Consider the following 15,865-nt stretch of genomic DNA (forward strand, 5'->3'; position numbering starts at 1 on the left):
CGCTAACGGATCTCCACGACCAGAGGCGGAAGGATAATCTCTTCTTTGTCGGTGAATCCTGCTTTTTTCAGAGGGATCCGATGGAAGGAAATGTTCGTTGATAAAGTTTACAGACGCGAAGGAAACGGGAACTACGTTGCTCCCCCTTTTTCGTTTTTCAACGGGCGTGGAACTAACGTTTCGCTTTCAGACCCCGGAAGTCATTAGTAATTCTCTGTCGCGCAACTTCTTTAAGAGATCGAAACCGAAGGTTAACATAAAAGATAACGAATCGACTCTGCTGTCCAGGAAAATAAATAAGTATCGCGGAGGGCTCAAATATAACGCAGAGAACGGGTAAACCAGCAGCGCGCGTGTAAGAGGAACGTGACGCCATGCAATAACATATCGCGACTCATAAATAGCACCGACTCCATCGAGAAGCGGGAGAAGAGAATTTACAGCATCGATAAACGTATCCTTCGCGCTAGATTTACGGAACCAATTTTTGATTTCAAGACTTTCCACACTTACAATTCGATGATATAGAGAATAACGTGTAAATGATAACTTTTGCATCAGCCTGTAGCGTGGAGCGTAAAGAGGGACGCGCAGATTTCCAAGTAGACGTTTCCCATCGCAATCTCGGTCCCGTTGGCCGACGAGAGTCCTTGGCTCCCTCTGGCATCGATGTCGCGCCGACAACAAAGCCGGAAGCTCTTCTCGAGAGTCGAGTTGCCAGCCGTTCCTTTTCATCTCGAAGCAGCGTCTCCGGGCTCCCTCTTTGAACGCCACTCCTCCGGCCACGACGCTCGACTCTCGACAAATGCACCGGGTAAACAGTCCGCGCGGTATTCATTAGGAAAGTTTAGGCGGTCGGTGGCCGGCCGTGAGGGGGGGTAGGTCGCAGGTCGAAGCCGTGGCTCTTTCATTTCCGGCGCTCAGGGGAAACCGGAACACCGCATCGGGTCGACCCTTTTCCGATAGGGCCATTCTCGACTACCTTCCAACGTCCGCGTTCGAACTACGGGGAAGCTTCTGGCCGTCCTCCGCCACCCCCGCCATCCGACACACCCTCCCGCGTCTCTTTATTCGACGAGGGCTGCTGGAACGCGGGTAGCAGTTGCGAAACTAGTTGGCTTTAAACCCACAACCGTCGTCTCCCCCGTCCCCTCGGCCTTCCGCCACCTCCCCCGGAACCTGTTCGAGGAGAGGAGTCATCCCCCGGTGCCAGCAGGGTGGTTGGAGAGGATTGAGAGGGCAATATGTTCTTGAGAAGCCTCCAATTTCCTCCGTACAAACCCGCTGCGGAACCCCCTTTTCGGGAACTACAGCCCCGGCAATCCGCTCTTACCTCCCTCTGTCTCTCCTCCTCCTTCTGAGTATTCCTGCACGCGCTTTGGGGAACTTCGTGGTCGAGGAAGCTGGAAGGTAATGGCGAGATTCGGGGAACAACTATGCCCGTCAAACGCGATTCTGGCCAGGGATTACCGGGGAATCGCACATGGGTACTTTTCGCAACGTTGAAATTGTTAACACCGGCAGGAGGAACTTCTAAACTCAAGAACACTTACGTCAGAGCGTGTGCAGGTGATTATAATTATTGTATGAGGAAAACTAGCAACGTTTCATGTTGCTTATATAAGTTTGTGGCAAGCTTTTGCTGGTGGATGAAGCGAGAAAGATCGTAGGAAGGCAGTCGAGCGCTTGCGAGAGATTAAAACAAGATTTGAATTATATTCTAATTACATATTAGTCTTCGCTGGCTCCAAGGGGGGACGTAGAAACGTTCGACTAACGAATCATACGTTAATTTTCAATAAGCCAAACCGAAATATATGCATCTTGAAGAATTGTGTTTTTTTTTATTTTTCCAGTCACCAGACCACTCGAAGAAGCTGACTCGAACAGAGTACTTGTTCCAGGTACACGCTCCTCGTTTATACCTATCTTTACGCCCATCTGCTAGTTCTGTTCCGTTGCGCTCGGTGTTCGTCCATCGACTCGACGTCCCGTCTCGGACCGGGTGTTCCTTCGAGCGAGTAATTCCAACGCGGCCCCGGAAGAACGAGGTCGAAGAAGGAAAACGCAAGTTCTCGAGTCGCTCCCGGCGGCTCCTCGGGGGATTTCTAGATAATCATTTTTCGCCGTGAGCGCGGAAGCGACCCAGAAGTCGTTCAATTTCCGAGGGCCGGGGAACGAATTTAAAGGGTGATTAGCAGCGCCTAACGGTCCGGAAAAGCGAGCTACCACGGAGCTACCCGGCTCCCTCCCCTACCCGGGGTAATCAAATATTTAGGAGACCGTGATGTCACCGCCGTTAATTAATATTAACGAGCCGGAGAGTGCTGCCAGGGTCGAATGGATGAATCGACCTACTCCCTGTCCCACGGCGAGAATTTCTCGATAACGACGCCCAGGATATGAGAAGACGAGATAGATTATCCTATCCAGCAGATCCTCCCGGTATCTCGTAAATTCATGGAACGAGTAGCGTCCCCGACAAAATAACCGCTGTTTTCTTTTTAGGTATCGTCGATACATCGTGGAGGAATAAAATAATAAAAGGAACAGTGCAATTTTCACTGAATTTCCCAAGATTGTTCTCAAAGTCTATGCCTAATTGTCGATCGGCCATCGAATCGTCGATGAGAATGGACGAACGGAGCATCGATCGCCAGAGCTCGGTTTCGACGAAGAGTAGGCGGAACGGGAGACGAGAAGCAAGAAGTCCCACAGCAGCGACGTCGTGTCAGCGCTCGCGCTTATCTCGATCGAGTCGCGGAGTGGGCGAACGCTCCCGGAGCGGAAGAAAGAAATACGAGGCCAAGCGATGCTCTTCTCCGAGCGGCTGATAACAAAGTCGGCGCGGAATAAAGGATCGTTCGGGGGTGACTCGAGAGTGCACAGAGCAATCGATATCGCCGCGACTGCTTCCTATCCACTTTCCAAACGTTTCTCTTTCAATCTGGCCACCCCGAAGGATTCCCCACGCGTCCGCAATTTCGCGAGAAACATTTTGGGCAATCCATTCTTCTCCGGAGCAAATCGACTTTATTTACATTTATTAACCCTCGACAGTCCAACGTCGCCATGACACTTTTACTCCTTAACTAGAATGTTATAATAAATTCACTACCTTATTGCTGAGAAAATATTATTTCATACTTGGTACATAATTTCCCATCGTATTAAAAATACCTTTCTGAACCGTTAAGGTCCATTTATTTAGTTTTATTAACCCTCGACAGTCCAATATCGCCATGACACTTTTACTCCTTAACTAGAATGTTTGTTATAATAAATTCACTACCTTATTTTTGAGAAAATATTATTTCATACTTGGTACATAATTTCTCTTCGCGAAATATTAAAAATACCTTTCTGAAACGTTAAGGTTCATTTATTTAGTTTTATTAACCCTCGATAGTCCAATGTTGCCATGACACTTTTACTTCTTAACTAGAATGTTTGTTATAATAAATTCACTACCTTATTACTGAGAAAATATTATTTCATACTTGGTACATAATTTCTCTTCGCGAAATATTAAAAATACCTTTCTGAACCGTTAAGGTTCATTTATTTATATTTATTAACCCTCGATAGTCCAATGTCGCCATGACACTTTTACTCCTTAAGTAGAATGTTTGTTATAATAAATTCACTACCGTTATTACTGAGAAAATATTATTTCATACTTGGTACATAATTTCTCTTCGCGAAATATTAAAAATACCTTTCTGAACCGTTAAGGTTCATTTATTTATATTTATTAACCCTCGATAGTCCAATGTCGCCATGACACTTTTACTCCTTAACTAGAATGTTATAATAAATTCACTACCTTATTGCTGAGAAAATATTATTTTATACTTGGTACATAATTTCCCTTCGCGAAATATTAAAAATACCTTTCTGAACCGTTAAGGTTCATTTATTTAGTTTTATTAACCCTCGATAGTCCAATGTTGCCATGAAACTTTTACTCTTTAACTAGAATGTTTGTTATAATAAATTCACTACCGTTATTACTGAGAAAATATTATTTCATACTTGGTACATAATTTCCCTTCGTATTAAAAATACCTTTCTGAACCGTTAAGGTTCATTTATTTAGTTTTATTAACCCTCGATAGTCCAATGTCGCCATGACACTTTTACTCCTTAACTAGAATGCTTATTATAATAAATTCACTACCGTTATTACTGAGAAAATATTATTTCATACTTGGTACATAATTTCCCATCGTATTAGAAATACCTTTTTCAACCGTTAAGGGTGAAAGCATAGGGGGCCATATTTTCGTAAAAATTTAAGTATTCTGAGAATTTCGACCCACTTTCGAGTGTTCTAAAGCGTTTATTTCCGGGAACCCGAGGGAATTCCGGAGGTAGCGAGTTCGAGACCAGCGCGTCGGTCAACTTTTTTCCTCCCCCTTATTATTTATTCGCGAGCTTGGGCAAGTTTCGCGGCTCTTGATAGCTTTTGCCAAGGAAACGCGGAGGAAACCTTGCTTCTATCTGCCCTCCGGCTTCCGGCGTTTCTCGGCGAAAACTTGCTCGGAGGGGTCTACGTAACGCACGATAAACTTCGAGGGGAGGACGGGGAGGGCGAAGATTAACGGGCACGAGAACTTTTCACGCCAAGTACACACTACACGGCCGGGTGGGATTCGTCTGGGGCTAAAAGTGGGAAAGTTCCTCGGGTTCCATCTGCGCCAGTCCTGACCCCTTTACTGCGATTCCAATCTCTGCAACGGTCAGAGTCGCGAATAGAAATCTGTCGACGATCCTGGGGCGAGAAAAGCCACCAGGTCGCGACCATTTATCATACGAGTCGAACATAACGAGCTGCGACTCGGGCTTCCGCAAACAAATTCGATTTATACTTCGAATGGGGCTTCGTGGCGGATTCGGGAACGTAAGTAATCTTTTTTTAATTTCTGGAGCGGCTCAAAGATTGCGTTACGAGATTCGAGATAAAAGTTCGACCCGGGGGTCGCTCGTTATTCGAGGATTAGACGCAAAAGGCGAGGAGAAGAGTGCATATGCCGGAGATTTATAGCACGCTCTAGTAACGTCCGTTAGCATGGGCGCAAACAGTGGCCGTGGAAGTAGACAGAGCGAGACCGAACGAGCGGAGAGAACTGGTCCGTGTCATTTCGCTAGATTAATTCTTCCGCGAAAGCAGAGAGCAAAGAATCCTAACCTCTGTTCGGTTCGAGCTCGCTCGATTCTCGAGTTCCCCCGTTTTCCCTCCGGGGCGAGTCTGCTCGGCGTTTCAGAGATATTTTTAATAAAGGATTCGGTCTCCGGGGCTCGACTTATCCATCGAGGGGGAGCAGGAGCATCCATAGAGGCGAGGTATCCACGACGACGGACCGTTTCGATCCACGGGTCTCCCGGTTTTCTCTCGTCCCCGCGTCGTCCTGCTTCTATTTCCTTTTTTTTTTTCCTTCTCTCCCGCGCGTTTCTGCCGTTCCCAAGAAAGGTACTAGCAGTCGGGGGTTTTCCGCCGTGAAACGACGCGGATCGAGATTTAAAAGCCGCATTTTCCGTAAAAAGAACGCCTCGGCTGGTTAAAGCGAGGAAAAGGACGTTTTGCGATCCTTTTCAAGCACGAAGATAGAGACGCTTCGCTGCGTCGGTCGACGGTACGAGGAGAAAGGAGAGGAGACCCGTGCAGAGAGAAAGAGAGAGAGAGGCTGTGCGGACGCGCGAGAACGAGGGAACGCTTTAATCACTCGTCGCTCGGAAAACACATTTATCTGGAAATCCTTGGCACCGAAAAGAAATCCCGGCATTTATTCGCGGATTGCGTTCCAGCTACCGCGCGACGTTCGAATTCTTTCGAAAACACTTCGTACGCCACACATCGTGTCCCACGACGCGGCCTTTGCGCAATTCGGGTGACTCGTTTGGCTCAAATGTTCTACACGGTGCAGACAACGCATAATAACGCAGTGAACGCATGGGAGCCATTCGATACTTTAAACAATAATCATATCTCGCGTAGACTCAGCGTATGGTGGAAATTGACACAAATCCCCGTAAAGTAGGTGTTCTTTTCCAAATAGACGCTTCATAATTGGGTGACTAATTATACTATATTAATTTTCATATCGATATACAGGGTGTTCGGCCAACCCTGGGAAAAATTTTAATGGGAGATTCTAGAGGCCAAAATAAGAGGAAAATAAAGAATACCAATTTGTTGATGGAGGCTTCGTTAAAAAGTTATTAACGTTTAAAGTTCAGCTGGTAATGAATTTTTTTCTCAAAAATGGATAGGATTTCGGGGGTATGTGTATTCACCAAAAATAATTGTAATTGACCCCTGCTACCGAAAACATTTTTTTTAGAACGATTTGAAATTTTTTAATTTTGTCGAAAAATTTCACATCTTCTCGAATTTTTTTCTGGAAAGTGGGTAGGATTTCGAGGGTATGCTTAATGACCAAAAATTATTGTAATTGTCCCCCACAGCAGAAAATAATTTTTCCAGAACGATTTGAAATTTTTTTTTTCGTCGGAAAATTTAGGCACCTACTCCCTGTCGATTTCTCTTAAGAATTCGTTTTTCATTTCTAATAAATTTGTTTGACGAGCTACGGAAATATTGTTTAATACTTTTTTTGTAGGTACCCATGAGCTCTACTTCAGAAAAAAGTTTCATTGAAATATATTCACAATTGTAGGAGTTATGGCTGTTTGAAAATTGGACTATTTTTATGGGGTTTTTCTCATTTTGCGGGGTCAAGGACCAACTTTTCGAATATTTTTGCGATTTGTACATATTCTCCGTCAAAATACGCGTAGTTTGCTTTTTTAAACATTAAAATCGTCCAATCCGTTCAGAAATTATGACGTTTTAAAGATACACATGAAATTTTAGAGTCACATTTCTGACCTGAAATTAGATTTTCGGTAAGGAATTTTTTTCTCGAAACTGAGTAGGATTTCGGGGGTATGTCTATTGAACAAAAATGATTGTAATTGACCCCTGCTACTGAAAATATTTTTTTTAGAACGATTTGAAATTTTTTAATTTTGTCGAAAAAGTTCACTCCTTTTCGAATTTTTTTCTGGAAAGTGGGTAGGATTTCGAGGGTATGCTTAATGACCAAAAATTATTGTAATTGTCCCCTACAGCAGAAAATAATTTTTCCAGAACGATTTGAAATTTTTTTTTTCCGTCGAAAAATTTCTCACCTTCTCGAATTTTTTTCTAGAAAGTGGGTACGATTTCGAGGGTATGTCTATTGAACAAAAATGATTGTAATTGTCCCTTGCAATATAATATAATTTTTCCAGAACGATTTGAAACACATGAAATTTGAGGGAAATCATTCGTTCATGGTCAGACATTACATTTTCAATAAGGAATTTTTTTCTCGAAAGAGGGTAGGATTTCGAAGGTATGTCTATTCACTAAAAATGATTGTAACTAACCCCCGCAACAGAAAATAATTTTTTCAAAATGATTTAAAATTTTTTAATAACTTTATAACGAAGCTTCAGTCGAGAAATTGATATTCTTGATTTTCGTTTTATTTTGGCCTCTAGAATCCCCCAATAAAATTTTTCCCAGGGTTGGTCGAACACCCTATATAGGGTGCTATCCTGAATTTTAATATTCCCATATCACACCCCCCGTCGGTGCAATAAAATGTTTACTCCTGATTATTGTGTGTCTCCTCCCCCAGGGACTGAGTGACCCACGAAGCTCTTTGACGACAGGGGAATGTGAAACTCCGGGAAAAATCCTAGGAAAAACCCCCGGAGACGGGAGAAAAGCTTTTCCCGGCGAAAACGATGACAATCGGAGGCGGATTCGACGAACCGGAAGGGAATAGGAGCCCGGAATAATCGTGGCCGATGCGCGGCAAGCAATCGGCAGCCTCGTTACGAGCTGCCGGCTCGTTAATTAACCGCGATTACGGGGGCGGCGGTGCATGCGAGAGAGCACAGCCTGCTCCTCGTTTCTCCGCCACCCTCGCTTCCCGACCCACGGCCATCGTCTCTCGTTACACTCGCCACTTCTCCGCACGACAAGCTCGCATCCGAATAACCGTCCGCCCGTGAAATCGCTACGACTCCGCACTCCGCATCTGTAAATCCTCTTTGTGCCGTTTTTCACCCGCCTAAGCGTTCGAGAACGCGAGACGCTTACCGGCGCGACTCGCGCCGCGAACGGTCGCTTTCTGATTCGCATCGGTTCGACGGTCGTTCTTATCCGGGATCAGAGACGCGAACGATTTCTCGCCTGATTCGCTGGATTTTCGGAGTCTCGTCGCGCGAAACTTATTTCAAATTATGGATGAAAATAGTATCGACGAGTTTCGACGAACAGCGTATGGACTGTCGCGAAAAACATCGAACTTTTTGAACGGACTGTGTGTAATAAATCATTACATTTATAGCGCGTATTGCACGACAGTACACACTGCTGTCATAAAATCTGTCGCACCGCAGATTTGATAAATAACAGATTGGAACGTGCGTGGCCGTTCAGCGACCAATTGAAAAGGTTTTGTACGCCATTTCGACATCGAAACAGAAGTGTCGAAGCGTGACAAAACGCCGGGGCAAACTGTCTGCTCATTTTTGAGCTTCCCATGCGAATTGTGTCGCGGTTTTTTTTTTTTTTAAACTACTGTTTCAACCACTTCATCGTAGGGAATAAATAATAGGCGTTTTTGTAAGATTGTCTGGAATTTTCGTTACTTTGTCATCGGTGCGTAATTTCGTATTTATTTTTAAGAAGTTGCACGCTCGTGAAGCCCGATCGAAACCGATTCTACGTTCTATGCGCGCTGACGCGACACGTATGTAAGTAGGTACACGAAAGTTTCGCAAGAAAGCGTGCGACTGAACGTCGCTGTCCTTCAAGGAGATGAGTTTCATCGCCATTAAAGTTTTCACCTTCGTGGAAGAATGCTCCAAGACCGATTCTGCCTCAACCCTTTCATTCCCACCGTATCCGCGCGGCTACATGCTCATAAATATCGAGTAAAATATTACTGTCATTTGTACTTTCGAATCCGTGAATATGCATCCGTTCCATTTTGTTTCCCGCAAACAACGCTGGCGCACGTATTTCGACAAATATTTAAAAACCCGGCAAAATAGAATCCATTACTGTCAGTTCGTTTAGAAGTCATTGAGGCGATAAGTATTGCTATAAATACATTATTTCTGAAACGGAAAATTTGCGTATAGATATCGCTAATCATTAAAGGAGATAAGTACGACACTGTAAATTTCCAATTTTGTACTTTTTACATTCCTCTTCCTCGACTGTAATTTACATATTAAGGTTCATTCTAATTTGCACTTTAGTTGTTTTTTTTTAAAGGAATACAACAATTTACAAATTTTTCAAGTTGGATTTTCAACGATTACGCGCTACGACTTTTAATGATTTAGAAATTTCTTCCTGCGGCTTTTGAATTATTTGGGAACGAAAGGGTTAAGGGATTTTAACGACGAAATGCTCGAGTACTCGATGAACTCGCGTATTACGGTTAATTTATGCAGGTCAGCGACTACGGACGCGAACAAAGAAGTCCTCGCCGTTTATACCCGACGAGACGCGTGAAACCGTATCTAACGCGTGAACAGTGATTCCGACTCCATTTTTTGCCCCGTTCCCTCGAGACCCGGACATTTTATATAAAGATTATTGGACTTACGATGTTTATTGCACCAAGAAACTCGATGGTCGAATAAATTTAGCTTACCTGAAACACACAAGGAAATGAACGATTAACGAACAGTTTATTTCTATCTTTCGTATAGGTTTGGACGATCGTGGAACGAATACTTTAGTTCTCTATTCGGAATTTGTATTTACGATGGCTTGGAAATTGATAGGTATCGGTATTAATTAGTATGTCGTGGGATTGGTTCCCATCAATAGCGTTAAGCGTTGCGACGCGCGAGCGTCTCGTGGGCCAAGCCAAAGCCACACTGTCGCAAGTGGTTAAGTTGAACGAGCAATTGAACGCTTTCGATAACCACCGCCACGAAATTGTCCCCAGCCGGATGCAACGATATGAATTTGACACGGTAAACGTGGCAGTGGAACGTGCCGCTTAGCTGCATCGGGCCAAATATAGCTCGCACGGATATGCATGTCAGTCGTTACGCTCGCGTTGTTCGCCATTTTTGCCCGCGATCGGTCCCGACTATACCCGGTGACATACGCGCGTGTCTTCCTATTAATCTCGCGCTCGCAAAAGCTTGCAACTATTATTTACTTTGACTTAACGCACTTTAGTACATTCTTTGCAAATATACAGTATTCTTTCCGAGGAGAAAGAACGGTAGGCAACGGTGGACTTAATTGTTCCCTACTAGTAGCGCCTCTAGCGGAGAAACTGTCAACCACGACTGCTAAACTTGCGTAGGAGGCATGGAAGCCTCCACGTTCCAAGTTCCAATTGTTTCCGACTATGTATGCGTAACACGACTTTGATTTTCGACTAATTTATGTACCTGGTAGTTGAAACTGCTTCTCGAGGATACTGAAGTCAATCAACTCTACGCTACGAATTGCAATGTAGCCAACAATTTCTCCTGTTCCGGATTAACATAAATCGTCGTGCGGGGTTGAAATTTTGTCGCCATCATCGGTCGCGGGCGCGATAAACACGCGGGAGCGTGATTTTACGAGCGGGAGCAAGCTCGAGCCGGGTTTTCGGCGCGTCGGGAATGCGCCTGGTCGTCGAGACGAGGACGTAAATACGCGCCAACGTAATTCGTATCACGCGGATCGTACGCGGGCTGCGGAGCCCGGGGTTAATTGGTGTCACCGAGCCACTTAACCCGCGATCAATGAAACCTCGGAATTCTCGGATGAAAAATTCCCCGTAGGTGCGGACCGGGAATCAAAGGCGAAGCGGAGTTCACGCTCAAGCGCGACACAGCGGTTGTAGAAAGTTGCGATCCTTTGTCCGTGTAATTGCTGTTCGCGGGCCGAGTTAATTAGCTCGCCTCTCTCTCTCTCTCTCTCTCTCTCCCTGTCTTTCTCCGCTCGTCGACTTTCGGAATATTTATCGAATAAACACGGACCGCCACCGGGCGAAATCGGGGGAAGACACTCCCGCGAACTCTGAAATCTGGCGACAAATTTCTCCGGCGACGACGCCAAACTTCCTAACGATCGTTTCGCGCTTGCAGCTTTCGACAACTCGTCGCGTAAACGCGCGAACCGCGTCGCTGACGGCGCCAGAATGCGGACTGCCTTTAGCAGGAAATTGCGATTCGTCGCGCGACATTCTGTTAATTGTCCGGCGAACGGGTCTGCCAATTCGCCATTGTTGTCGCGACTGGATCGATGCCAACCGACGCGACAAGACGTTAATACTTAATATGGGACGAGAATTAGTTTTAACAAAATGAAAAACAACGATACGGGACCGTTTTATCGTAAAAACCGGGGAGCATCTTTCGAGCGTTGACGCGCATACGTGACGCATCAGACCTTCGAACTCCTCCGGAAAAAACGAATCTCATGTGGGTCACGTAGGTGTACCCGTCTGACCTACGCGAAGTTCCCTTCACGGCCGGCGGGATACATGCCACTCGCTCGAAATCGGAGACGTTGCACGCGAGAGCGGAATAGCGAAATTCTGAACCGTTCTGCCAAGGAACCACTTGGGAAAACTTTTTAACGATTCACAGAAATCTTGCAAGCTTAAGGCGTGACGAATTAGCGATTAGATATATTTTCTTTTTGAAGTGCACAAAGCTTGTATAAATGGCTCGAGTAGAGCAGATCAGAAATAAAATAAATTCGACTTTCCGTCGCGGCCTGCAGCTTCGTCCCTATCATTACTCACCCACGGTCGAGCCACTCCTTCGAGGATCGCATGAAACTAGATAAGCTATAGCATGCCCACTACGCCTAATCCTCTCCAGAAGTCCCCACCCTCGGATTTTTAGCGATCGTGGGTGATTCGATGTTGCCTCGTGGACGCGATCGATTAGGCCAACAATGACAAATCGTGTGACCGGGAGATAGTAGAGCTAATTTCGTTCGTCGACATCTTACGATCCCTACCCAATGCACATTTTACTCGAAATAAGATAACGAACAGATAACAGATTGATAATATCTCCGCGATTATTTTTCAAATAATTTATTCCGAAAGAGACGATCCCCAGTTTCACGGTGTAGGTTGAATATGTGAATGTTCGCCGTCTCGACGCTTTCGTCGCGCGTAACGCGAGCGGATTACGCAGCACGCGACGAGTTTCTGCACCCTGTCCAGCTTTCGTCGCTCTCGATTGGCGCGCCGTGTCGCCCTTAGCTCTCGTTATCGATGGTCGACCGTAGTCGACGAGGCATCGACCTTCGGAGGTGTATCGATAATCGAGTTTGCGCAGAACGCCGACGTATCGGCGCATCCCGGCCCGGCACGGTCGCTGGCGTCGCTTTGTCGTCGGTAATTGATTTATATACTATGCCTTTGATGTCAGTCCGCCGCTTCGACGTCGACGTCGATGCCAACGTTCGCGATGAAAGGGGACGAGGGGGTTTCCCACCCTCCTCTCGCCGACAAGCGCGATCCTCTTATCGGAAACATCGCCGATTGCGCGCCCGTACCTCCGCGGAACGCTGCCCCCCGAGATTTCTCGTTCGATCCATCGAACGATTCGCGTCGATTTTGTTATTCGATACCTTATTCGACGTCTTAACCCGTTGAATCCGATTTTCCTAGTATTTGGAAAACAGTTTGACGATACCCTTAGAGATTTAGCGGAGAACCTGTAACCCCTTTTGCGCTGAAATTTGCAATGTTTATTTCTAAAAAAAACGTTGTGTTTTAGAATGTGTAAAATAGCTAATTATCTGGCACACGGGAAATAAATCATTACAAACTCTCGTAAGCTCGAAATTGCAGGCTGTCGGTCCAGCAAAAAACCAGAACCGCGATTAATTATGTGTATCGTTGAAAAAACGTTGGCAAAGTATGCGCAGTTGGCTGGAAGAGAGGCCGAGCGCGATACCGAGAAATTCAATGAAACAGGGACACACCGGGGTTCCCGGGAAAACGTTTCTAAAACCGAGTCGATCGTAAAACCACCGGACTTCCACCAGTTTACGATCAATTACGGATTGGAACAGCGAGCGCGGGAATGGCGCGCGCGTTTGTTTTGCGGCGCGAAACAGCTGTACGCGACGAACACGAGAACGGACCCAAATTCGAAAAAAGAAATAGTCGAACGTAGTTTGGGAGAAAAATGATTGAAACTTTTCCTTCGTTCGCTGTATCTTACGAGACAGGTAACGACCCGTGTTTCTTTCTTTTTCCTATTTATTTCCCCGGTACATTAACGAAGTAAATTAGCCCTCGATGCGAAAGAATCTTGCGTCGATCGATCGAAACAATTTAAACGAACGTATCCGGCTCGATATCTGTCGGGGAAAAATCTTCCCGGGAACAGGAAGCCGACGGTAATTAAACGCGAGGTCGGTGCATGCTTTTCGCTGGAATCGATAAACGTTACGTGGCAAATATCGCGGCGCAAACGGAAGCCGTAAACCGCGAGAGCAGAGAGGAACGAGAGAAAGCGCAGCGGGAGCCACGGCATATCGAGACTCGCTGAATTTTTCTGCATCCGAACTATTCGTATGTTCGAATGCATCGTTGGTAGCGGCGTTGTTCGAACAATAACATTTTTAAATACTCGAGTAGCCAACCTTGTGAGAAACGCACAGAGTACCGTGGCTCTGTTTTACTTGTGATACACGTTGCGTTTCTAACCTTACTTGTTGCTTAGCGACCACTCCCTTCGGTTGTCGACACTGGTACAATGGACGAGGCTCTCACGCAATTATCCGCCTTGTATAATGGAGGTTACAGTTAAATACGAGGACAATAATATTCGAGTACTCGAATGTTCGAATATTCGAATGTCTGGGCTAAAATTCCTGCCGTAACGAAGGTAATGCAGCGAGAATTAAACCCACACAGCGAATCCCTACTACTTGTAGCACTTGCGTAACGTCTCCGACGTTACTTGTTGCTTAATGGCCATCTCCTACGCTAGTCGATGCAGCAATTTCTGTTGCAATAACCGAGGCTCGAGCAACGGTATTGGGGTACCCGGATATCTGAGTAGTCAAATATCCGGGCGATGACATTCGAGTGTTCAAACGTTACGATAATAGTGTCTAAATATTCAAATACTCGAGTGTTCGGATATCCGGGTATCCGAGTATTCAGATATCCGGGTGACGATGATCCGAGTACTCGAACGTTTAGATAATGAGATTCGTACAGGTATTCGGGCGGTGGAGTGATTAGGGAGGTCGGGGGGAGGGAATTCCAAGGTTCGTGAGTCGCAAGCGCGCCTTAAACTTCGTGGCCCGAATCAATTTAACGGATCCACGGTGGAAGTTGCGGAGGCTTCGACGCACGCATGTCGAAGGAGGAGCTCCGCTCGCGTGCACACTGTGGGGCGTACCTACACTCGACTGCCAGCTTCGCGAACACGCTCGAGCTGCTACGTGGAAGCGAGTCCGTGCGTGGCGCGCGCTTCCACAGAAGCGCGAACCGAAAGTGAAAGAGAGACAGAAACGGAGAACGCCTGCGGATGAGTACGGAGGGCGATGAGGCCAGGGAGCAAGTTTAACGGGCTGGTAAGCCGATGACTCGGAGTCATGACAACGCGTACAGTGGGGTCAACGAGTGCCAATTGGGGCCAACAGTGTCAAACGACGCCAATAGGCTGTTGGGAAACAAACGTAGCTGTCCACTGTATCTGCTGGTCGTTCTTCTTGCTCGGCCGTTTCTCGGTAACCGTTTGTCACGCCGTGGCCGAGAGAGAACGTACGCGATCACGAAAATAGGAACACGTAAAGCGTCGACGGGAGATCGCGCGGGAGCCGTCCACGGACCCCGTTAATTACCTCGTAAATATTATAATCTCTCGCAGCTGTCGGTAGCTGGCACGATCTCGAAACGTTAATAATTTCGTCCCGTGCAACGAGCCCCGGTATCTACGCGTTCGATCGACGCACGGATATCTGATTTTCTTCGCCTTCGCCAAGACGGATTCAAAGCTAGATCCTTGATCTACAGGGCGTGGCTGTCTTTTTTTAACTTCCATTGGTTCTATCACTTTTTTACTTTTCATACGCTGAAGATACGTCTTGACCTTAACAAATAGTAACAAGGAGGAAAATTCATTAGTAAATATTATTTTAATCTTGCTGTTGATCTGAGAACGTACAGAGAGAATTCGCATCAATTTACCGTAAGGCTACTAAAGTCTACTGAAATGTGAATCTATGAGATTTTTTTCCAGTCTCGTGTAACTTTCTAACTCCATATTAATATACTATATTACGAATTAAGTTGGATAACCGATCTTTCTATTTAACCTCAGAAATAGTACTTTCTAAATTTCTCGTAGTTTTCTAAATAATATTTACACTGTGCAATCTGTATCTCTTATCGTGCATAAATACCGCCTTTCTAACGCAAAGAATTTTTCAACGAAACAAGTATCTATAAACAAGGAGAATGTTTTATTCTATTTAACCGATGGTCTCAATTTAGGGATCACAGATATTTAACCCCAATACTTCTCCGTTCGTCACATTTTCTGGGTCTTCACATTATTATACAGGATGTTCGGCCAACCCTGGGAAAAATTTTAATGAGAGATTCTGGAGGCCAAAATAAGACGAAAATCAAGAATACTAATTTGTCGATTGGAGCTTCGTTAAAAAGTTATTAATGTTTAAAGTTCCGCCTGTAGAACGACAATCTGCGAACACAGGCGAATTTTTTTCTCGAAAACTGGAAGGATTTCGGGGGTATGTGTAATGACCAAAAATGATTGTAATTGAACCCTGAAACCGAAA

The 15,865-nt window shown here is 45.5% G+C and overlaps 1 protein-coding gene across 3 annotated transcripts in view; it reads right to left on the bottom strand.

Annotated features, from left to right (window-relative positions):
- Px (MAP7 domain-containg protein plexus) overlaps positions 1-15,865 on the bottom strand; it is a 100,883-nt gene that overhangs the window by 30,405 nt on the left and 54,613 nt on the right. For 2 of the 3 annotated variants that reach the window (XM_076773598.1, XM_076773597.1), the window contains exon 8: positions 9,678-9,725. The exons of the other annotated variant lie outside the window; for it this stretch is intronic. In XM_076773598.1, coding sequence (XP_076629713.1) covers positions 9,678-9,725 — 48 coding nt within the window. The remainder of the gene's footprint in view (positions 1-9,677; positions 9,726-15,865) is intronic. 3 annotated transcript variants of the gene reach the window in all.

This window comes from Colletes latitarsis, chromosome 9 (genome assembly GCF_051014445.1).
Source record: "Colletes latitarsis isolate SP2378_abdomen chromosome 9, iyColLati1, whole genome shotgun sequence".
Classification (NCBI taxonomy): domain Eukaryota; kingdom Metazoa; phylum Arthropoda; class Insecta; order Hymenoptera; family Colletidae; genus Colletes; species Colletes latitarsis.